Genomic DNA, 23,480 nt, shown 5'->3' with positions numbered 1-23,480 from the left:
AACAAATCACTTTTTGCGGAACTGTTGCAGGAGTGTTGCAGATTGTGTGCGACGTCTTGTGGAACTGCAAATTAGTAGTGTTTACAATATGAAAGCCTTCTGCTACATTAAACTCATGCGGAATGGCCCTGAGAATATACTTGGGGCCATATAGACATGGCTGAAACACAGATAAAAGAACTTGCTCTAGCTTGGTTTATACATGGAGAAGAATGAGTCTAGACCAGTGGTCCCCAACCACTCCCTCTCCCTGCCTCCCCCCGCAGTCAGAAACGTCCCAGGCCGCAAGCAAATCAGCTGCCAAAGCGAGCCCGGCAAGCTTCTTTTTGAGGGAGGGGGGGGAGGGATGAGCAGCCGCCAGAGCATGTGTGCATGTGCGGGAGTGCCGCACATGCGCATTTGCGCCATGTATGGCTGCAAATGTGCATGTGTGGCACTCCCACGCATGCACATTTGTGGCTGCGCATGGCACAAACGTGCATGTGCGGCTACCGGATCGCCCTCCCCCCCACCCCTCAGCCTTAAAAAGGTTGCGGACCACTGGTCTAGATTACTTCAGAATGGAGGATTGCATTTTTAATGCCTTTCCGTGTAAAATCTCCCTGCAAATAATAACAAAACTACCACACTGGAAAGAAAGGCTTACTATACAAGTCTTCCGAGTTACACCAGCTTGGTGAAGTAAAAGGTGGTGGCCTCTAATCTGGATAGCTAAGTTTGATTCCCTGCTCCTCCATGTGCAACCATCTGGGTGACCTTGGGCTAGTCACAGCCCTGTTAGAGCTGATCTCACTCCTGTTCTGTCAGACCTCTTTCAGTCCCACCTATCTCACAGGATGTTTGTTGTGGAGAGAGGAAGGGAAGGCAACTGAAAGCCACTTTTAGACTCCTTTGGGTAGTGAAAAGCAGGGTATAGAAACCCAACTCTTCTTCATATGAATGTATAGAAAAGGTGGAAAAAATGCCAAGTAACATGCCAAATCATTTTAGCATGTGTGGTATACTTATTGTACACACATATGCATATAATGGAACCCCTAATATCTGTGTGATTTAATTTGGCCCTATTGGGTGGAGCTCGTTTCAGTTTTGTAAGTTGAAGTTATTGGAGTTGTTGCCTTGCACAAAAGCAGCTGATGTTTTGAGCCAGCTTGTCTCTGCTGAATGGACCTGAGAGTGGTTTCCTGAGCAAGTTCCCAAACCTGGGATCTCATAGCCAAACGGGGCCAGTACAGCATGAAATTTGCCTTTTTTTCACCACTGCCACCCACTGACTGGGTCAACAATTTCATCAAGTTTTCTACCACATCCCTAAGATTTCTTCTGATCTTGACTAGTTCACACCCCAACAGCATGTATCTAAAATTAAACTTTTTTTGTTCAAGTATGCATCATGTTATGCTTCCCACGTTGAGCTTCATTTGTGAAGTTAGAAACTCATGTAGCTCTTCACTATATGCCACATGATTGGTTTGTGGATGAAGGGTGGAATAAAAATGTATTAGATTTAAGAAATGATGGGGGTAACTATTTCACATTAAGTGATCTTAGGTATGTCTTCGATGGCACAACACTCCATGTTCCAGGTCGTTTTGCTTTATAGACAACCCATAAAGCCATTCTGTAAAACTCTACAGAAGGTAAAAGTACCGAATAAAGCAACTGATCTAATGCAACTGACTCAACCTATTTTAGAACCAACCATATTCATCAAACAGAAGGAGAATTAATGTGTGGCAAAGAACTCTTTCTCGGGACTTTTAAATGTTTGTGGGAGACTGGGGAAGACGGTTCTTGTAATGAGAATAATATAATACTTTCTCCTATAGATTATTTCAGTCTTTAATTTTTAATGCAAAAAAAAATTATTTTAGTGTCTGCAGCCCAAATAGGCCTTTTGGCCAATTTCTAGAGTGGTGTGACATTGCTTCCGGGAAACCCTACTGTGAAATGACATGCAATTGGCCAATGGCCATCCCCTATCATCTATACTTTCACAATCTCATTAAACCAAGATTTATGGATGCTTAGTCTCCAATTGACTGGGGAAGGCACTGGCAAACCACCCCGTATTGAGTCTGCCATGAAAACGCTAGAGGGCGTCACCCCAAGGGTCAGACATGACTCGGTGCTTGCACAGGGGATACCTTTACCTTACCTTTACCTTTAGTCTCCAATTAGTATGAACAGGATGCCTAACTAACACATCATTACTAAAAACACTTTCTTTGGAGTAAGTTCCATTGAACTGATCTGAGTAGACCTACTTAAGGTTGCTCTCTAAATTAGATGAGCAACGTAACACAATGCTCAGAGATATGGCTGAGACAAGAAAGGCACATCTTATCTTATACAGAAATATAAAGTGCAACTCTGTATCCATTAGTGACTGGAAACTCTACCCCAGAATAGACCTGCCAACTCTGTGTTGGGAAATTTTGGCAGAGGAGATGGAGCCCAGGGATGGCAGGATTTGGGGGAGGAAGAGACCTCAGCAAGGTAGAATGCCATCCAGTCCACCTTCCAAAGCTTCCATTTCCTCCGAGGTGACTGATTTTTGTCATCTGGAGAGCGGGCTGAAATCTATGCAGATTTAACTTGGGAGCCTTGCCTGACTGAAATAAGAATTGCTGCTGCAAACATGTCCAGGTGCCAAGCTTGGGTGATCACGGAGACGGATGGCGTGCACGAAATAGCGTTTCTTTTATGGCTGACCTTTGCTCATCCAAGATAAAGCTTTGAGCTGTGGAAAAAGCAGGAAGAGAAAGTGAACGTGAAACTTTTTTTTTTTAAAGACTCAAGGTCCTACAGTTTTACAGGAAACGCTTTCGCAAAACTGAAACTTCACACTGTAGGACAGTTTCTGGAAACGCGAGGGACTTTCCAGTCTTTTATCTTACCCCCTGCCTTTCCTTCTGTGAGAGACCATTTCCCTCAAATCAGGGGGGGTCTGCAGCGCCGCACAAGTCTTCCGTTTCACTTTCTCTTCTACCGGAGTTGCAGTCGAGGGCGAGAACAATCGGCAGACCGCACCGACAAGAACAGCCGGGCGTAAGTATAGGGAAACGACGCCAGGTGGGGAGTTGTTTCTGGGGCTCCCAAGCGCTTTTCTTCACCCTTTTCCTGGACCCCATTTAGGATTGGAAGCGGGAAGCTTCTCTCCGCGCGGACGGATGGTGCGCTCAGCCTCTCGCCGTATCCGCCCCGCGGAGCTGTCTCTTGCCCCTTATGGTGAACGGATTTAGGTCGAGATTAAGACTATTCCGGATTCGTTTACAATTTACTGCCAGACGCTGCGGGGCTGCAACGGTAATCTTAAATGGGAGTGGTACTGTGCTGGCGTGATGCGCATGCTTGAGGCTCTAAAACATTTCATTCTGGTTTCATATTCAAGGTTTTATTTTGGGTTGTGGTAATTCCAGCTCTTTATCTGCCATCCCCCCAAAGCCATACAGTTTGCAAATACACAGTTCTAGCCTGTGCATATTACTGAAAAGAAAGACCCACCCAGTTCACTGGCAATTATTGACTAAGTCAAGTGATGTCTCCCTGTTTGCCTTTGGTATATGACTGATTTCTTAGAAAGCCTGAATATTGTAGAGGTGTACATTTGCAATCACAAATACAGTTCCCACGTTTCACCATCAGGCCCAAACCTAATGAGTAAATGTAGGAAAAACGAGGCTTTTGATACCAGTGTTAATCAAAAGTTTGTCAATACTAATTCCATGCATGGTTATGTGTAATCATGGAAATCTGCCTAACTGTAAATTTAATTCCTCCAGTGTCGTATGCTTTGGAGTTTTATCTGTTTATAAAGATAGTGTTCATGTGCTTCTCTTTATATGGACAGCACTCACACGCATAGGGTTGGACCAGTTTGCCCAGAAGTGGGGAGTGTGATTGTCATTAGCTGTTATTGACATTCCCTTCTCACTGCACCCTAGGGTTTCGAGCTGAAATTAGAGGATTTCTCGGGATTTGGGGGTGGAGTCTAAAGAAAGTGGGGCTTAGGAAGGGAAGGGAGATCTTCATGCCCCACCGGAAGGTTGGCAACCCTAGTGCAGTCCCGCATACTGTATGATTTCTTGTCTACACAGGTCCCACTATCCCCAGCATTGTTGCTTTGAAAGTCTGCTTCCTCTGGTGCTTGCAAAAAAAAATCTGTAGGCACCAGACCACTATTTTGGCAACTGGCCAAACCTTGAAAGGTATGATATTTTTTCTTCTCTGCTAAACTCACTTCCATCAACCGTAGACTGGCCTTGTAGGTAGACATTTTGGCGGGGGGGGGGGGGAGGTCATGTAGTGAAATGAAGCCAGAACATTTTCACTTCATAACTAGGCAAATTTCAAATATAGTAATCTGTATCCACTCCAGGGTTACCTTCCTATTTTACAATGTACATGATTTAAAAAATAAATAATCAGACCCACTATTGTTTCCCCTGGCCCCAGCTTTAATCAAATGCTGCAAGAATAATGTGTGAAACACAGTGGAACATTACCAACACAATAGAAAAAACTGTTGCTAACACAAGACAATTTTAGATGCAATAAACAAATTTGTTTGCAGCCTTTTTCTTAATTTTATTTTATGTGTCACTACAAACAAAATAAAAGCAAGAAAAAGGCAGCAAAGAAGTTTGTTTACTGCATCTAAAATTGTCCTGTTTTAGACTCAGCTTTAATAAGATACCAGATTTGTTCCTCTGCAGCCCCAGTGAAAGCCTTAAAATATAATAGGAAGCTGGCTTTGATTTCGCACCGATATAAAAGCTGATATAAAAGCTCACTGATATAAAAGCACTGATATAAACCACTTTCCAGGGTTTCCATCAGAACTCATTGTAAATCAAGGGGGGAAAGCTAAGCTGACATACCACAGCACAGTTCTCTGTAGCCTCCTTTGAGCTTTGTAAGACATTGAAGATCTGATACAACCCAGGAAATTTTTTTCCCCGGGGGGGGGAGTAGAATCAGGTACTGGAGAATTAACATGCACCCAAGTACATCCCTCAACTATCTTCACTCTTCATTTATTTTAAATAAATAAAAATACTTAATTTTTCTAGCCTGCCCTTCTAGTTCTTCTCAGAGTGCAGACAACATAATAAAAACATCATAAGTAGGTTAAAACATTTTTAATCTAAGTTACCCCAACCAATATTCCAGACTGGGGGGAGGGTTGACATCTCTGAAGCCGATCTTTCCATCTCCCAGTGGTGAGACCAGCATTTACTGGCGGTCTCCCCTGATTTAACCCAACTTCCTAAATCTTGCATCATTCAGTTGTATTGCAGCATGGGCAGAATTGTCTCAGCAACTCTGAAAGAGAGCAGCATGGCTTCATGCAACGAATAGCAGTGTAATGCAGCGGTTAGACCGTGAAACCACATTAAGATCATTGACTTGTTGAGCCAATCAGCCTACCTTGCTGGACTGTTAAGGGAATAAAAGGTGTAAAGCAGTGGTCCCCAACCACCGGGCCGCAATCCACTGCCGGGCTGAGGAAGCCTCGACACCGGGCCGCGGCTCCCTCACCCTGCCCCCCCCCGCAGTGAGAAACTTCCCAGGCCGCAAGCAAATCGGGCGCCAAAGCGGCCAATTAGCTTGTGACTCAGCAAGCTTCTTTCTGTGGGGGGGGGGAGAGGAAGTGCAGCCGCCGGAGCAAACGCGCATGTTCGGCAGGTCCGCGCATGCGCATCTGCACCATGTGTGCCCGCAAACACACATGCACGGCAGTTTTGCACATGCACGCATACACGAAAGTGCAAAACATGCACGTTTGCTGCCCCACCAGGAGCGCAAACGCGCATGCGTGGTGGTTTTGCACATGCACAAAATTGCCGCACATGTGTGTTTGCAGCTGCGAAAAAGGTTGCGGACCACTAGTGTAAAGGACAAACCTGAGCTTCTCAAAATATAAGAATGTAACAGGCTAGGTAGTTAATATGCAGAGCTGATTTGTCTATATTCCCCAGCTTTTTTTGATGAACATTTCATTGACAATTTATATAAGTTCAGGTTGTGAGTATATAAAGCCTGACAGACATTCTTTGTAATCTCTCTTTTTAGATTCAGAATGGCTGATGTCACATCCCGCTTGACCAAGCAGGAGAAAGTGCTGTTGCTGCGTCTTTTGGGAAGCAAAAATATCAGCCTTCTCTACAAGGGCAGTCTTCATGGTTTCAATATTAACACTTTCCATTACATATGCAACCGGCAAGGCCCAACAGTGGCAGTGGCATACAATGCAAGCGGTTACATTTTTGGAGGCTTTACTACTCAGAGTTACAGTTCCTCTGGTGCCTACCTAAATGATGACAAAGCTTTTCTCTTTCGATTGAAAGGGAAAGAGAATGAATCCAGCCCAATCAAAATCCCAGTCAAGCTTGCCCAAGAGGCTGTATATGATAACAGTGAATATGGTCCTTATTTTGGAGCTGGCTCCCTTATAATGTTGTCAGAAAACAAAGCGGCAGTTGCTACAAACCCAAATATTGCCTCCTACACTTTCCAGGCAGAAGAGTTACATGGGAATGACCAGGTTCTCACAGAATGTGAAGTGTATCGAATTGAAGGTAAGCTGAAAAGGAAGGGAAATGTTTCCTTGTTCAAATCAGCTTCTTTGTATTCTCATAACATTCTGTCCCCCCCTCCTTTAGATATTGGAGATATCATGGAAATTCCATGGAGGAAGATTGGATGGACAGCAGGGTAGGTTAACTGCTTTATTGCATACTTTCCGGCTAGATGAGAATCAAAAAGATTTGTGATTAGGATTTTCTGCAGGTGTTTATTGAAAGGTAATTGAAAGGAAAAAAAGGTGACTGGAAGATTAAGGAAGGGTTGTGGGGTGAGACATCTAAAATTTAACGTTAAGCAACTGCAAATTTAACGTTAAAAAGGTAAAGGTAAAGGTATCCCCTGTGCAAGCACCAAGTCATGTCTGACCCTTGGGGTGACGCCCTCTAGCGTTTTCATGGCAGACTCAATACGGGGTGGTTTGCCAGTGCCTTCCCCAGTCATTACCGTTTACCCCCCAGCAAGCTGGGTACTCATTTTACCGACCTCGGAAGGATGGAAGGCTGAGTCAACCTTGAGCCGGCTGCTGGGATTGAACTCCCAGCCTCATGGGCAAAGCTTTCAGACAGCTGCCTTACCACTCTGCGCCACAAGAGGCTCTTAATTTAACGTTAAGCAACCGCAATTGCTTAACACTATTTTAAAAGGTGCCCCCTGCCATTTCTCACCTCCTTGTAATTTTTTTCCAGATTTTTTTTGAGGGTGGGTGGGGGATTTAAGAGGCATGCTTTTTGTGCCAACTGGTGGCTGGGAATTTTTTTTGTTCTACCTCTATGGAGCAATGCATATTCATTGGTCCAGGCAGCTTGCTCCCCTCCCCAAAACAGCCCCATTTAGGTAGACGGGAGAGGGAGGTGGGCTTGAGGGCAGGCTCTGGAGATGGAGATCACGCTGCTTTGCCCACGTTGGCTATGCACATGTCCTTAGAGTGTGGCTTGCTGCTTGCTTTCCTCCCACTAGTCCTAGATGGTTGGGGGAACCCACTTTTGGGGATTCCCCAACTATCGCTTTAAAATGGAGGATTTAGCTGCCGGTTTGCTGCTAGGATGCTGGGTGCAGATGATGTGTAAAACGTAGGGAAAAAATCTGCATAAGGTTAGTATTTCACATTTTTACTCAGGTGTGGAATGGCCCACAGTATTTGATCTTGTGCTCTTATGCTTCTTTCATGATTTAAAACACCTGTTTGAAACTACAATTAGTTTCTGCAGAGAGGAAAGAGGAACTACTTAAATTGTAGATAGGCATGAAAGACTTAAACTCCCTCTCATCCAATGACCCTTCACTTCCGAGCAGTCTCCTGGGGCTTCTTACTAGCTTTGTTTTAGAAATGCAGAAGTTCCTAATGCAAGGTCGTTCGTCTTTTATCTAGTTCTGCTCTTGTTACAGCCTATGTCCATATGCTTTACAAACAGAACTGGGTTTTTTTGTACCCTGATTTTTACAACCCAAAGGAGTTTCAAAACTGGCTTACAATTGCCTGCCCTTCTGCTCTTCAAAACAAACACCCTGTGAGGTAGGTGAGGCTGAGAAAACTGTGACAGACCCAAAGTCACCCAGTTGGCTACATGTGAAGGAGGAATCGGGAATCAAGCCCGGTTCTCTGGATTAGGGGTCATTGCTCTTATCCACTTTTTTAGAATACACTGGGAGGGCACTTATTTTGGAAAACAGGTAGCTGATGCCAGTAAATGGTGGCAACATAAAATCCCCACACATAAAACTACAGCATAGAAATAAGGCTTCTGTTGTGCTTTTTGCATTATTTCCCTCAGTACTGTGATTTATGGTAAGGTTTGCAGCATGGGGAGTCAACAAGATGTCTCCACTGCTTTGTGGTATAGCCAACTGCTATTTTTTCTTCAAATTGCATAGGGGGAGGGAGGCTTAAAAGACAATCAGGAATGTACTGGTTGCTATAAACTGTAAATGGTGGCTTGGGGAGAGGGAGGGTCTAACTCTCCCAGTCATTTTCAAAATTGACTTCCCCTTCCCTCTGTGCTGATGTTTACATCATGAGTTGAAATGTACAGTTTTCTTTATGGTACTATGGGTTTTCCATACAGGGTAAATGACCATCTCCTTGTAAATATGTAGCCCCGATCAAAATGATTCCATTCAATTCCAAGGTATTCATTTTTTACAGCTAGTCTTTGCAGTTTAAAAGATAACAGAGTACGTGTGTCATGGATCACCAGTTGCTGCATCTAGTTAAGGCCTAAAACAGCTCTTTAAGGACCATGGTGTCTTATATTATGTATTACATTTGTGGTGTAGTAGGGGGGAGGGGGAGAGACACACACTCAGGTGAGCATATGTATGTATTTACCTGTGTTAAGAGAGATAAATATATATACTTCTTTTAAACATTTTAACAGGGTAAAAGAGAATCTGATGGAAGAGATAAGAAATTACAAGCCTTACCTGAATACTGTGCCACAGTTTCGAGCTCTGATTCTTGGTCCAATTGGAGCTGGCAAGTCCAGCTTTTTCAATTCTATAAATTCTACCTTTCGGGGATATGTGACAAGCCAAGCCATAGCAGGATCAGATTCTAGAAGTGTGACCAAGCAGGTAGCTATATGCTGATTAATTTTAACTCTTTTTGTTGATGTTTCAAATATTTTTCATTCACAAATATTATTTACTGTAGCTTTGACAATGCTGTCATTTAACCCCAAATATTTTCTTTTCATCATCCTGTGATGTTCATCTGTTGTCCATATTTATCTTTCAACTAGCTAAAAATCACAGTAAAAGTCTAAGGATTATTCTGTTTCATTCTGTGCTTCTAAGATGTGATCTAATATCTTCACAAGTATTGTTAATAAGATATTTCAGTGTATCTGCCTATTAGATTTTTATCCTAAGGATCCTATGGTTGGTATACATGATTCTCTTTTTCTCCATTTCTACGTCATAACAATCCAGTGCCAAGAATGAATCAACCTTGGGGGGATATTGTTCCCAGTTCCAACATCTGGAACCCTGAGCAATTTCTCCAAAACTTGGCAAAACCACCAACCCACTGTACTGTGAGTTTCAAGGTGATTCCTTCTCTCAGTAGCCAAATCCTTAACACGCCTGCGGCGCCGCGGGCACCGCGGACTAAATAATTCATTAAGCCCTTGGTGGGAGGGCTTTGTCCGTGATGAGGAAGAGGCCTGATTGGTCGCAAAGCGCCTGCCGATTGGCCCAGCCGATTCCCACCAAGCTGACAAGGAAGTGATTGCGAGCTGCGCGGAGCGTGGCTTGCAGTTGCTCCCTTGATGGCGGCCTGACGCGTCGGGAGGCGCAAAGCGCCTCCGACGCATCAGGCCGCTGGCAAGGGAGCCCGTGCGGCTGCCGGGGGCTCTCTGCCCGGCGGCCTGACATGGCGAGAGGCGCGAAGCACCTCTCGCCGCGTCAGGCCCCCGACAAAGGGAGCCCCCGGCAGCCGCGCTCTGCGCGATTACCGGGGGCTCCCTGGTCTAGCACCCGCTGTATTTAGCTTACAGCGGGCTTGATTACTAGCCAGTTATAATGCAAAAATGTTTTATATCCAAAGGGTAAAGTAAATAAATCAATTAAAATTCCAGTAAATTCTCTGTTAGGTCCAAGAGGGACAAAGCATAACAAATTTATCTCAGTATATAACACATAAACTACCTGCAATGCAGTTAGTATCTCTTCTGTGTGTAATCACTATCACTAAATATTATAAAGTTGAAGTTGTGTACAACGAACTCAGTCCCAACCTGATTGGCCCTCCATGGGAGTGTGTTGCCTATAGAGAGATACCACTCTGTCAATGAGGGTTAATCAGTTCAAACTGCATGCAGACAACTCAGTCCCTACCTAACTGGCCTTCCCTGGGAATGTGCAGCCAATAGGGAAAGAACACTCTGTCAATGAGTGCCAATCAGTTCAAATTGCAATCTGCCAGTGTGGGCCAGTTAGTTCAAATTACATGAAGACAATGCACTACCTACCTGATTAGTCCTTATTGGGGTGTGTGCTGCCAACAGCACTCTTCCAATGAGGGCCAGTCATGGGGTTTATCTGTCCTCTTCTTCCTCTTCTTGCTGTATGGAAGAGGTGTTGGCCTCTCGGAAAGGCCCCGCTGCTGTTAAGTTGCTCCATTCTCAGCCTCTTCCCATCTTCTACCTCCCCCAGAAGCCAGCTGCTTCCTTTGTCTCCTGTGTTGGTCTCAGATTTTAGCGCTCTGCTGGAAAGAAGCACAAATGTGCTGCAAGGGAGACAAATGTAATCAGTATTTCAAAAAGAAGAATGCCAAGGGACAGACCAAATGCAATGAATATCTTAACTCAGTCCAAAGAGACAAGGGTTCCTTCAGGCAGTCTAAGGGCATCAGCAGAGGGATCAGGTCACAACCCAGGCCGCCAAGCCTCAAGTTATTATAGGCTGTCAACAGCCTCTCAGTCCTCACTCTCTGATGACTCATAGGCATCTGCAGTCAGCAGCTGCCTTGCTAACATGGTGTGGTGCTTTTTATTTTTATTTATTTATTTATTTGATTTCTATACCGCTCTTCCACATGGCTCAGGGCGGTTTACATACAGCATCATAGGGGATACATGGAACGAGTCAACATACAACATTGTAAATATACTACAATAACAACCCAACAAAGGTTCTAAACAACAACTTCAGTGGTCCCAACAATAAGCTAAACTCAGGCTGCTTAAGATCATGGAGGGGACTTCAGAGGTGGGGGGACCTGTAGTCAGTCTCAGGCAAATGCCTGGTGGAGGAGCTCCCTTTTGCAGGCCCTGCGGAACTGTGCGAGTTCAGGCAGGGCCCTGATTTCGTCAGGGAGCTCATTCCATCAGGTGGGGGCCAGGGTGGAAAAAGCTCGGGCCCTTGTTGAGGACCGACATGCTTGTTTGGGGCTAGGGATCACCAGCCAGTTGGCAGTGGCAGAGCGTAATGCTCTTGTGGGGGTATAGGCAGAGAGACGGTCTCTCGGGTACACTGGGCCCAGACCGCGTATGGCCTTGAAGGTAAGAACCAAAACCTTAAGCCTGATCCGGAATTCAGTTGGGAGCCAATTGAGTTGTTGAAGTATAGAACGGATATGAGATCTCCACGGTGTGTTGTAGAGAATCCTGGCTGCGGCGTTCTGCACCAATTGCAGTTTATGGGTCAAGGATAAGGGTAGGCCTGCATAGAGCGAGTTGGAGAAGTCCAGTCTAGAGGTGACTGTCATGTGGATCACTGTGGCTAGGTGTTCTGGTGCCAAGTAGGGCGCTAGTAGTTTGGCTTGGTGTATGGGGTTGAAGGCCAGCCGCGCAACTCTTGTGACCTGCGCCTCCATGGAGAGGGAGGCATCGAGGATCACCCCCAAGTTTCTGGCAGAGTGGGCTACTGTTAGATGCACTCTGTCCAGGTTGGGTAGGCACGCTTCCCTTCTTGGTCCCTTCTTACCCAGCCACAGGACCTCCGTCCTTTAGACAGGACCTCTCTTCCAGCACATAGCTGGCATTGTTTAATTGGTTCAAGTGAGTCATGTGGGCTGACAAGGCAGGGAGCTGCAGCTGCAGGCTGGACAGTTGAATGAGGAGCTTCTACAACAACTTTGGAATTTAAGCCCCGGTTTGCCTGCAGCTGCATTCCCTCCTGCTGGGTAGAGCTCTCTGCCTGTTGAACATCTGGCTGGGCTAAGCTCACATCTAGCTGAGGTGCAGGTGAAGGCGGGAGTTCCTGGCAAGGCTTTTCCTCTGAGGAGTCCTCCCTAACAGGCCATGGGCTCACATCACCTCCCCATGACCCTGCAGCTGGCCATCAGAGCCCTCTTTGCTTTTTTTTTTTACATACTTTTGAGCAAAAATGTTTTTTTTTTGCTCAAGGAAGTTGCAGAAAAGAAATTGGACATATTTATTTATTAATTTATTGCATTTTTAATACTGCCCTCCCAGCAAATTGGCTCGGTTCACAACATCTTTATACAACTTCCACTAAAAACAAAAGGGTAAGGGATAGGTGGACAGAGAGTGGGTGGGGGCCTGTCTGGACTGATTGGGCCAAAGTCCAGACAGGGCCCATCCCCCAGCCTGGCCAGGGCAGTCTGGTGGCATTGCTGTGAGTTTCCCCCTTGCTGCGTATGGAGCCATCGGTAAGAGGATAGGCGCTGGCTTGCCACAGTCTGGTGAAGACTTGGAGGGCCATGCAAGTGGCCCCCAGGTTTTGCTAGGCCCCGGCAGGCCTTTGGCAGTGGGGGGGAGGTGGGTAGTGGGGCTTGCCTCCCCTGGCTTAGCGAAGCTTTGAAGGGTCACACAAGTGGCCCCCAAGGCTTCATCCTTTTGATGGTGGGGGGAGGGGGCTTGTCTCCTTTGGCCTGACAAAGCCTGAGGCTTTGCCCGGCCATGCAAGCCCTTTAATGGTTGCCATGGGTGCAACCCAAAGGGGGTCATGGCATTAGGGAGGTTGAGAACCATTGGTTTAGATCAGGGGTAGTCAACCAATTGCTGGCAGGGGGCTCATGGGAATTGTAGTTCATGGACATCTGGAGGACCACAGGTTGACTACCCCTAGTTTAGATGATATTACTTATTACTCTGTAATAAGAATTCTTTATAATTAAAATGTAAAACAGTTCATCCTAAAATCCAGGGAGCTGTTTTTGCAACAAAACTCTGGTTTTACACTATAAATTACAGAAAATAGCTGAATGCATTGATGAACATAGATGGAGGCAGGTATTTAAATGAGACCAAAATATTCAGGATGTTCCAAACATACTGTGAAAATATCCTGAAAGATCTCTCAAGACTGAGCAATAAAATAGTAGTGAATACAAGATCATGTGTATTAAGGCAAAAAGAACTCTTGCAAAAGAACCATGTGTACAAATCTAAGTAGGCTAAATGATCTTGTCACAATTCCAGTTTCAGAGACCTGTTACAAAGTTAGCTAGTTAATGTGACTCTCGCGTTATTATGACTCCCCACTTCTTTTATGGAAATCTGGGGGAAATTGAATATGTAAACATTACTTTCCAATCAAACCACTCTGCTGCTTTAACAACATAAAATATGTCATTTATATCTTTGTTAACATATAACATTGCATTGTTTGGTATATTTATTGAATTTAATAATTGCCTTCATTTTTTGCAAGCAAAATGGCAAATATATATACACAATACAAAAGCTTGAGAAAGCAGAAAACTGTTGAATCCTGTGCTATCTGTACACATTCATTTAATCCATTACAAAAAAAAGAGAAATACTTGATAGGATGGGGTTCCCCCAAGTGCTTCCCAAGAAAAACAGAGCAGGAGAAGAGGTTCATGAATTCTGGAGGGAGGGGGGGCAGGGATATATTATAGGAGTTTTTTCCCAATGTTCATCAGCATTTCCCAATATCTTCATTTGAAAAGTGAAAAAAGTCCATAAAGACCCCAGACCTTGTTCTGTAATTGCTGTCCTACCAAACCTGGTCTTAATTCCAAGTAATGGTTTTACTAGCTGGTTTCTGCCATAGCTTTTGTGATATATTACAAACTCACAAGAATGACTGTAACTTTTAAATGAACTAATAGATGATAAATGTCATTTTTATATATAATGCCAAAGAAGATAAGGGTTTATTTATTTTATTTTATTTATATTTACCTTTTTCACAGGGACTTAAGGCAGACTATACTTCAGTTGTTAGTAAGGCAGTTACATTGAATGACAACAACATTTGAGTCTTAACAGCAAAAATCCCTAGCAAAACTACAGGGATGGAAGAACTAGAAGAAAAAACATATTATCCCTAATGTATACCATGCCATTGATATTCTTTTCAAACCATAGTTTAGGAATTACCAAATTAAAAATGGAAGGGATGGAAATCACCTGCCCATTATTTTCTGTGACACAATGGGACTAGAAGAGAAACAAGAAGCTGGTCTGGAAATTGAGGAGGTGCCCAACATATTAAAAGGACATGTTCCCGATAGGTATCAGGTATGGTTTATCATTTAACTTCCTGTACTTTATTTCATACAAAAAGATTTGTTTAGGATTTTTTGTTTTATATTTGTAACTTAAGTATTGATAGTTACTATGATTCACCATTCATCCACACTACAGCCATATCCTGTAGATTCTGGAGTGGGTGAGGACTGTTTTACACATGGTGGCTTTTTGGAAGCACAGTTGAATAAAGGGTGTTCTGTTTGTCACTGTGTTTTTGGGAAGTGGCTTACCATGTCGTTACAGTAATTTCCTTTCACACCATCAACTTGTCTCTTTTGATGTGGCTTCCAGTCATCCGGTGAAGGTTATTGGAACCACTTGATAAACTCCTTTCACAAAGAAGACGCCGTGTTGAGGAACCTATCTCTGGGTGCATTTTCGAGTGGTAACTCGCTAGTGATTTCCTGTGGGAGCCATACCTCTGGCTGTGGTAGTGCCTCAGTTCCATTCTGGTGTTTAATGCAGTGTTTTCAATTGATATCTCCCATGCATGGTTCTTGGACCCTTGCAAGTTACGTTACAATATACAAATATAAATTTGATTTGATAATAATTCTTAGCAAGACAGTTATAGGTGGTTCTTTGAGCTTTTGGTTAGCTTATCAACTTTGAATAAAAGCAGCATGAAATGTTCACACAACTAAATGTACAAAGAAGTCACTAGATATATGGGTGTGGCCCAAAGAAAGAAAGAAAATATGTTAAGAGAAATATCTTTTAATGGAAACTGCAAAATAAATGGGCCACTTAAAAAAAAAAAGGTTTAAAAATGTGGTGGGGAGGCAGTACTACAAGAACCATAATGGAGGAATTCTGAAATCATATTCCATCAGGAGAAAAATACTGGGTTCTCACCAAAACTTTGATCAAAATATTTTCGTTAGCATTTAAATGGGACACAGATTTTATAGGGCTATTTCATAGGGTTTTTTCCCCTGCTTTAACACCAAGGAATTTGAGGGTATGTATACTTCATTTTTATCCTCACAACAACTGTGTGGAATAATAATAATAGCAATAATAAACAAATATTGATCTTGCAAGATAAAGGATGAAACAGTCTGCAGTAAAATTGAATGAGCCTGCAGTAAAATTGCTCAAACTGACTATAAAGAACATCACAATAGAGTTGCAGTTAACTTGCACTGGATCTTCTAAAGACTCGTGGATAACCTTCAGCCAGAAATTAATGGAAGCACCAACCAGACAAGATTATGAAGATGACCAATAAAGATTCTTTGGGGTTTCTGATTATAAACAGATTATAAACACCTGGAGCATAAATATCCCCAAGGAGATAGCAGAATAGAAAAGAAAGAGAAGATCACATAATACTGATACCTACAAATAGAGTTAGAGCACCTCTGCGAGGTTACTATTGTACCAGTTGCCATTGGAGCCCTTGGAGGAGTGCCTAGAAATCTCAAGAAACATCTGGACACTAAAGATGAGTTAGTGTGATTCACTTAGTGCTCAAAGACAACGCTGCTTGGAATAACAAGAATCCTTGAGATACCTTTTCAGTTCCCTAGAACTTAGATGTTGAATTGCAGAACACCATCGACCAGCCAAATATCTGACTGTGACAATTCACTATCATACACATAGCATATGATCAGGATACACAGGCTGAGTGAGAGTGACTGAGGTCACCCAGACAGCTTCATGGAAGTGTGTGTATGGTCTTCTAGATCCTAGTTCCAACACTTAGGCACTAAAACACAGTGATTCTTACACTTCTAAGTTTGGCTCTTTCCATTTAACTTTTTCGTGAACCCACTCAGTATGAAGCCAGTGGAAGAGGAATGATGCAATTGCTTTGGTAGAAATTCCTCTCATTGTAGTGTTTATGCAGACTTGCCTTTGGATGGCCTGTAAATGGAAGGTGATGGGAATAGCCCACCACTGGAGTTTGTAGGGCTCAACACCAATGGATTAAATCTGTCATTTCACCGGCTTCCTTTTCAGTTCATTTCATCTTCTACTATACAACCAAATGCGCCTGGCTACGTCAGGAACCCAACTCTAAAGGACCGGATTCATTGCGTTGTATTTGTTATTGATGGGTCCAAAGTTGAGATCCTACCTGAAAATTTAGTAGCAAAGCTGAGAGAAATTCGACGGAAAGCAAATCTACTTGGTCAGTTTTATATATGTCTGTTTCAAATAGCCTGATCCATATATGTTTCTAGAACCCAGTATTTCAGAACTGACATATGAAAGGCATAGCCATTAACATGTTACCATGTTAATTTTATTCAAGTATAATCTTTTGTGTACATGCACACTTTTTCCAATATAGAAGAACAGAATTAGACCGATTATGTACGGTGGCAGCTGCACCAGGCTGCCAACGGTTCCTAGCAGTAATTCATCATGCCCCACCAGTACGGACAGGGGATGAAAGCCCCTGCACACCCTTACTGCCTTGGAGTTGCATGTGCACACATACAACTCTGGGGTGGGAAAGGTGTGCCACGCCTCAGGGTGGCAGTAGCAGCAGCATGGGGAGCAGGGGGATCTCACTGCAGGATGGTGGGAAAACGGCATGCCACTATCCCACGATTGTGAGAGTGTAGACATGCCCCTTTCGGCTCCATAGCACTGCGAAGCAGAATAGGGCATTTTGTATCCCTGCAGAGATACTGTAGTAGGGGCCCTTATGAATAGGCCTGCCCTGGCTGGGCCTCTGCTGCCACTGCAGCAAGACAGGGAATCTAGAAGAATCCATGTTTCTTTGCCGTGGGCCATCCAAGGCCCTGATTCAGGCCAGAGCCAGGAGGGGGCTGTGATGGCAGCAACGTTGAGCATGTGCAGGGGTTAGCCCCACTTCCTCATTGCTACCAACCCAGCCTTTCTGCCCCATGCATAATCGGTCTTACTTATGCATCTTGGCTCTAACGCTTTCTGGTAGCCTCCCCTTCTATATGTAATGGTTGAGGCAATTCTGTTTCACTATATCAGAAGAAGTGTGCATGCAAAAGAAAGCTTATACTTTGAATAAAACTTTGTTGGTCTGCTGCTTCAGACCAACATGGCTACCCACCTGAATCAACCTGATTGGTAGTGACTCTCAGTGACTTGGGCATCTCCTGCTACCAGTTATCCTTTAACTGGAAATGTCAGGGATTGAGCCTGAGGCTATCTACATGTGAAACATGTAGTCTGTCACTGAGCCATAGTCCCTTTGTTTTTTGGACTTAACCTATATTGTGGCCAAAGAATGGAAAACATTTTAAGGAGTTGTTACTATGCCCATTAATCCTATTAAAAATGCAAATAACCCCAAAGCTACCAAATATGAATAAGCCAAGACTCAAATTTTAGTGTGATCTGTATTGTCTGATGATTGAACCTGTTTTTGTATCACCATTTCCCCAATGCCAAATGCCTCTCTGGAGCAAGGGCAAATAGTAGCTTTTTTTTGGGGGGGGGATGGAAATGACCTGGAAAAATGGTTTGGAAATGTTGGAGTCTCAATCAGAGTTTTCCCCCACATCAGTTAAATTTAACAGATTTAAGCAACAACAAAAGAATGGCCACATTAAATTACAATTTAATTTCATTGATAATTTCTGTTCTACATTTGTTGCCAAAGCCAGTGGTCCAGAGGCGCTGGATGTTTTCTGTCTCAGAGTCTGTCTGCATCTGTCAGGAAAGGCTAGATCAGGGGTAGTCAAACTGCGGCCTTCCAGATGTCAATGGACTACAATTCCCAGGAGCCCCCTGCCAGCGAATGCTGGCAGGGGGCTCCTGGGAATTGTAGTCCATGGACATCTGGAGGGCCGCAGTTTGACTACCCCTGGGCTAGATGGACCAAGACACACTTATCTTCGAGGCTTGTTCATTTACTCTCTTTCCTACACCAGGAAATAGGCTTTGCAGTCTGATCTGCTGTGATGGTTCTTCTCAAGTGATAAAAACTCAACTTCTTTTGTTGAAACAAAAATATGAAACACTTTAATATCTTGAAAATTGTAAGTTAGTTGATGGTGATGTAAAACTCTCTTTATAAACTACTGTTTTGTTGCAGATGTGCCACAGTTGGTTATATTAACTAAAGTGGATGAAATTAGCAGTTTTCTTGAGGAAGATATTTCATATGTGTATAGAAGCAAACCAGTGGAGAAGCAGGTAAGATGTAGTTATTTTGTATAAGACTACTTGGTAGTCTTAAATGGACATACACACTTAAGGTGTACTAATAACTGCATTTATGCTTACTTATACATTCATTCTCAGGACCATATGAAATAAATCCATGTCCTTGAATGTTGCCTGTTGGATGAATGAACACACAAACTCAATGCTGTAGGGTTTTCATTTAGCAGCATGAGCTGTATGGGAGGGCAGTTTAAAAATCTAATCTTCTAATAAATAAATAAAATAAATCATTCTGGGTCTCCTGACTGGAAGATACAGGTACACTGTTTGGGATGAAATGGGACTTAAAAAGTTCCATTGGACTGAACTAGTTTCTTACATGGAAATTCTCCAGTGCTGAAAACGCTGTGTTGCGTATACAGTTCTGTGTGAGGACTGCATATGTGTGTAGGCAAGCTGTAGCCATTTAGCGCCAAAATAGACTTTTAAAAAGTAATCCACAAAATTTTTTAAAAGCTGATTAGCAGGCCCTTGTGGCTGCTTTGGAGAAAATGGGAGCATTGCGGGGGAGAATTTAAAGTCTTCCTCCAACATTTCTTCCATCATTTAAACTACCAGCGCATGGAACCGTGTCCAACAATATCATATACTGGGCTTTAATATTTAGAGCTGTATTTGATGTGTATTAAAAAGGTAAAGGTATCCCCTGTGTAAGCATCAGGTCATGTCTGAACCTTGGGGTGACGCCCTCCAGCGTTTTCATGGCAGACTCAATACAGGGTGGTTTGCCATTCCCTTCCCCAGTCATTTCCATTTTACCCCCCAGCAAGTTGGGTACTCATTTTACCAACCTTGGAAGGATGGAAGGCTGAGTCAACCTTGAGCCTGCTGATGGGATCGAACTCCCAGCCTCATGGGCAGAGCTTCAGACAGCATGTTGGCTGCCTTACCACCCTGTGCCACAAGAGGCTCTTTGATGTGTATTCAGAGTAATATTGTTGCAGAAAAGCCATTAATATGGGCTAAAATCTCTTGTAATCACTTCCTCTCTTTGCAAACTGTGTCTCATATGCAGGTGTGCTAAATGACAAATGGAGGCAGGAGAGGGCTAAAGTGAGGGTGGGAGGTTTGGGTGATAGAATATATGAAGATATCATGGTTCTTTTCAAAAAAGCAATCAAAGCTTTGTGCTGCTTTTAATAAGAGTTAAAACTACTTATGTTGGACAGCAAAAGCTCAGTTAGAGCATTCTGAGGATAGAAGATACGATTTAAAAATCTCGAACAAGTTGTGAGTATATGAAGAGGATTAAATGAAGTAGCTTGGGGAACAGAGCAGTGAAATATGTGAACAGAAATAAAATGGTAGCAGTGCAGTTTGGACAAATATTAGGAACAGATTTGGATACTGGGAAGGTGACAACGATTTCATGTTGCATAATTTTAAAATGAATAAAAATTAAATGAAATCTGAGGAAGAGCTCAGAAAAATGAATAATGGAATATGATAACATCACGGACTAGTTTGCAAACTACAGTCTCAAAGAATAAAGTATAATATGCTTTACAATCTTTAACCACTCCTGTGGAGCGGAATAAATAAAACAGTAAGCTCTAAGGGGGAGGAGAAAGGGCGGGCCCTGTCCAGGATAAAAACTTGGAGGGCCCAATCAGGTGCCGTAAAGCGGCTCTTGATTGGGCCCTCCGAGTGTCACACCTCGCCTACCCGGGGACTCACCGCACACAAGGAGAAGCAGCCTTCCCCGGCGCTGAGTACTCCCACTGGCTTCCCCTCGCCCTCACGAAAGGAGCAGAGACGCTGCGTCAAAGATGCAGCATCCCTGCTTCTTTCCCTCCTGGGGTCCCTTCCCGATGCCCACTGCGCCGCCGTTGCTTCCCCACACCCAGGCACAGACATGCACAAACACACACACTGCTCCCCACCTGCCCCCCTGGACGATCACACTGCCGCCACTTCCCCACACCCAGGCACACGCACACACACACGCACACCCCCCATCCTCCACAGCCAAACCCCCCTGGCCCTGCCCCACGCGATCACACTACCACCCCTTCCCCGCACCCAGGCACACACACACACTCTGCCACCCACCACGTTCTCCCACCGCTTCCCCCACCTCAAACACCCACACACACCCCCTCTCTACCCCATGCTCTTTCCCCGCCACCTCCCCCTCCCTATTGCCCCCCCCTCACAACTCCCCCCACCCTTCACACACACCCCTGTCCCCTCCCATTCCACCTACCTCGCTGCCTGCCTTCCTTCTGACTTCCTGATTTCCTCTGTTTCTCCATCTCCTTCCTTCCTCTCTGTCTCTCCCTCTTTTCCTTTCCTACAGTTTGCCTCCCCATCCGCTAGCACCCGCTGTATTTCTTCTACAGCGGGCTTAATTTCTAGTATCAACATAGTTAACTATTTTGCAAAGATGTTGATATTAAAAGCATGCTAAAATCAGACATGTTTCAATAAAAAGGTGATGCCATGATGTTACACAAATACATAATTTGCAATATCAACATTCTGTGATGATTAAAAAAACAATATTACAATTAAATCACAATGTAGGCAAACCAGTTTGAAATTAACATTTTTAAATGAAATATAATTGAAATCCATAACTCAATGAAAAGTCTTGAGCAAAATGCCATAGTGAAAGCTAATTTTTTCGTTCAACTATAAAACATTACTTGGCAACTAAGTAAGGCACATAAACATTCCAGATTTGGAGTAGGGAGGAGAAAAAAAACAACATACAGAAATTAAACCTGTATGTTAAAATGACTCAAAAAGTTGACTATCAATTCACCTTTGAGCCTCTCTCACTTAAAAGGATGGTATGCAAAACATCTAATGATCCTGATGTTATGATCCTGAGGTAATAGTTTATTGGTCAGATCCTTCTTTGGAAGGCTGTTTGAATGAATACTTCACTTTGACTCTCCCAAAAGAAATTCCCTGCCTTTGAGAGGGCAGAAAGGAGCAGGGTTTTGTCACTTTTCTCACAAGCCCAATGCCTGTTATAGAAAAGGGTGCAGCCACCTGCCTCCTGGGAGATGGAAGTCTTGCAAGTTGTTTAAAGTATCAAGGAACTGTATTTTCCATTTTTGTTCTCAGTTTGTAGTTTTACTTCTCCGTGAATAGAATAAAACTTTAGAAACAATATCTACTTTGATTTCTGAGAGGCTTTTTGAATTCTTTCTATTGGTCAATTTATGCTTTGGTGTAATCCTATTGCTTAACTCAAAACATCCACACAAACTAGAATCAGAGGATCATAGAGTTGGAAGGGGCCATACAGGCCATCTAGTCCAACCCCCTGCTCAACGCAGGATCAGCCCAAAGCATCCTAAAGCATCCAAGAAAAGTGTGTATCCAACCTTTGCTTGACGACTGCCAGTGAGGGGGAGCTCACCCCTATGTTTCCTCCTAGAAGTTTATGTGTGTACATGACTCTCCCTTTCTATGTGGTTAACTTTCTTGGGAAACAATAATGCAAGAAAGAAAGAGAAACAACAAGCTGTATTTTATTTCCTACACAGATGCAGTTAACAGCAGAACGACTCGGGATCCCTCTGTCTCAGATAGTTCCTGTTAAAAATTATTCCTCGGAGCTGGACATTAGGTTTGATGTTGATATTCTCATTCTGATGGCAGTGAGGCAAATACTGCGCTTAGCAGAAAGCTTCCTTGACAATATCCCTTTGGACCAGTATTCTGATTCAGAATTGTACAAGTGACCATATTTCTGTTTTAAATGTCTTCAAATTGATTTTACTTGACTGCAAGCAGATGCTGCCCTACTAACTTTATAGAACTGCTTAGTGCACATTTCATTTTGATTAATTACATTCAAAGTTAATTGTGGTTTCTCATAAAAATATGCTTAATAATATAAGGCATTATTAAGTATCATTGTACTGTTCAGTATTTTACTACTTTTTCTTTCATGAGGAACAATGTCATCTACAAATATTTTTAGTTTTTTTCCAGCTACCATTTGGTAAAATAAATTACTAGAATTATTTTTGTGACTCCTTTCAATTTGCTACACTAAAGCAGGAATGACTAGCTGATGTATTTTCCGGTTGTTGAGTTGCTCAAGGTTTCACAGGTAGCCTAGTGTAATGTGCCACATGAATAGAGTCCAATTTGGATGGTAAAACTTCCTAACAATGGGTGCCATTGAGCAGTAACTGCTTGTGAAATAAAAATGACACTTGATGAGACATATTTTATGTAACAGATTGGTGCCTCCCCCAGTGAAATATGTGTATTTAGTTTCAGGGAGAAATAGGATCATATTCTCCATTGTCTATTGAATATTTGGCCCAATCTCCAAGATCCTTAGAATGATATACGTGATATACATGATCCTTCATTTATTTTATCATCATAACAACCCTATAAGAGAATGACTGGCCCAAGGTCCCTCAGCAGACACTTTCAGTGAGCCACAACAGGTTTGTATGAGAATTGTTGCAACTTTATTTTGAAGGAAGTAAGCTCCAGAAGAAGGCTTGATTTTAGTGATGGTTTCCTTTCTATGGTTTTGAAAACAGGGCCTGAGAAATCCCATTCCACTTTTAATGTCATCCTACTGACCCTTATATAAGGAGCAGCAAGCATGCACATAACTTTTAGCAAAGTTTTATTAATTTTGACCTGTGAATGTGGTAAATGTGATACTGGGCTGTGGAAAATCCAGAGTTTGACTCAGTTTAGGACAGGGGAGATTTCAGAAGTTTTAAAAACTATTTTGTGTGAAATCTACATAGGCAGTTTATTATAGGTAAATGAACT

General features: G+C 43.2%; 1 protein-coding gene across 2 annotated transcripts; it reads left to right on the top strand.

Annotated features, from left to right (window-relative positions):
• The first annotated feature begins 2,911 nt into the window (after positions 1 to 2,911).
• Positions 2,912 to 22,702, top strand: IFI44L (interferon induced protein 44 like). Of its 2 annotated transcripts, XM_077333233.1 has the most exons (9): positions 2,912 to 3,051; positions 4,101 to 4,211; positions 6,079 to 6,584; positions 6,669 to 6,720; positions 8,967 to 9,162; positions 14,391 to 14,543; positions 16,524 to 16,695; positions 18,589 to 18,689; positions 22,220 to 22,702. In XM_077333233.1, the coding sequence occupies exons 3-9, from the start codon at positions 6,086 to 6,088 to the stop codon at positions 22,415 to 22,417; spliced, it is 1,371 nt and encodes a 456-aa protein (XP_077189348.1). In that variant the 5' UTR covers positions 2,912 to 3,051; positions 4,101 to 4,211; positions 6,079 to 6,085; the 3' UTR covers positions 22,418 to 22,702. The 2 variants fall into 2 exon arrangements, with proteins under 2 accessions (XP_077189348.1, XP_077189349.1); XM_077333234.1 differs by lacking the exon at positions 4,101 to 4,211 and having other exon boundaries at positions 2,923 to 3,051.
• Positions 22,703 to 23,480: the final 778 nt, after the last annotated feature.

This window comes from Paroedura picta, chromosome 4, assembly GCF_049243985.1.
Source record: "Paroedura picta isolate Pp20150507F chromosome 4, Ppicta_v3.0, whole genome shotgun sequence".
Classification (NCBI taxonomy): domain Eukaryota; kingdom Metazoa; phylum Chordata; class Lepidosauria; order Squamata; family Gekkonidae; genus Paroedura; species Paroedura picta.
This window is presented reverse-complemented; position numbering and strand designations above follow the sequence as displayed.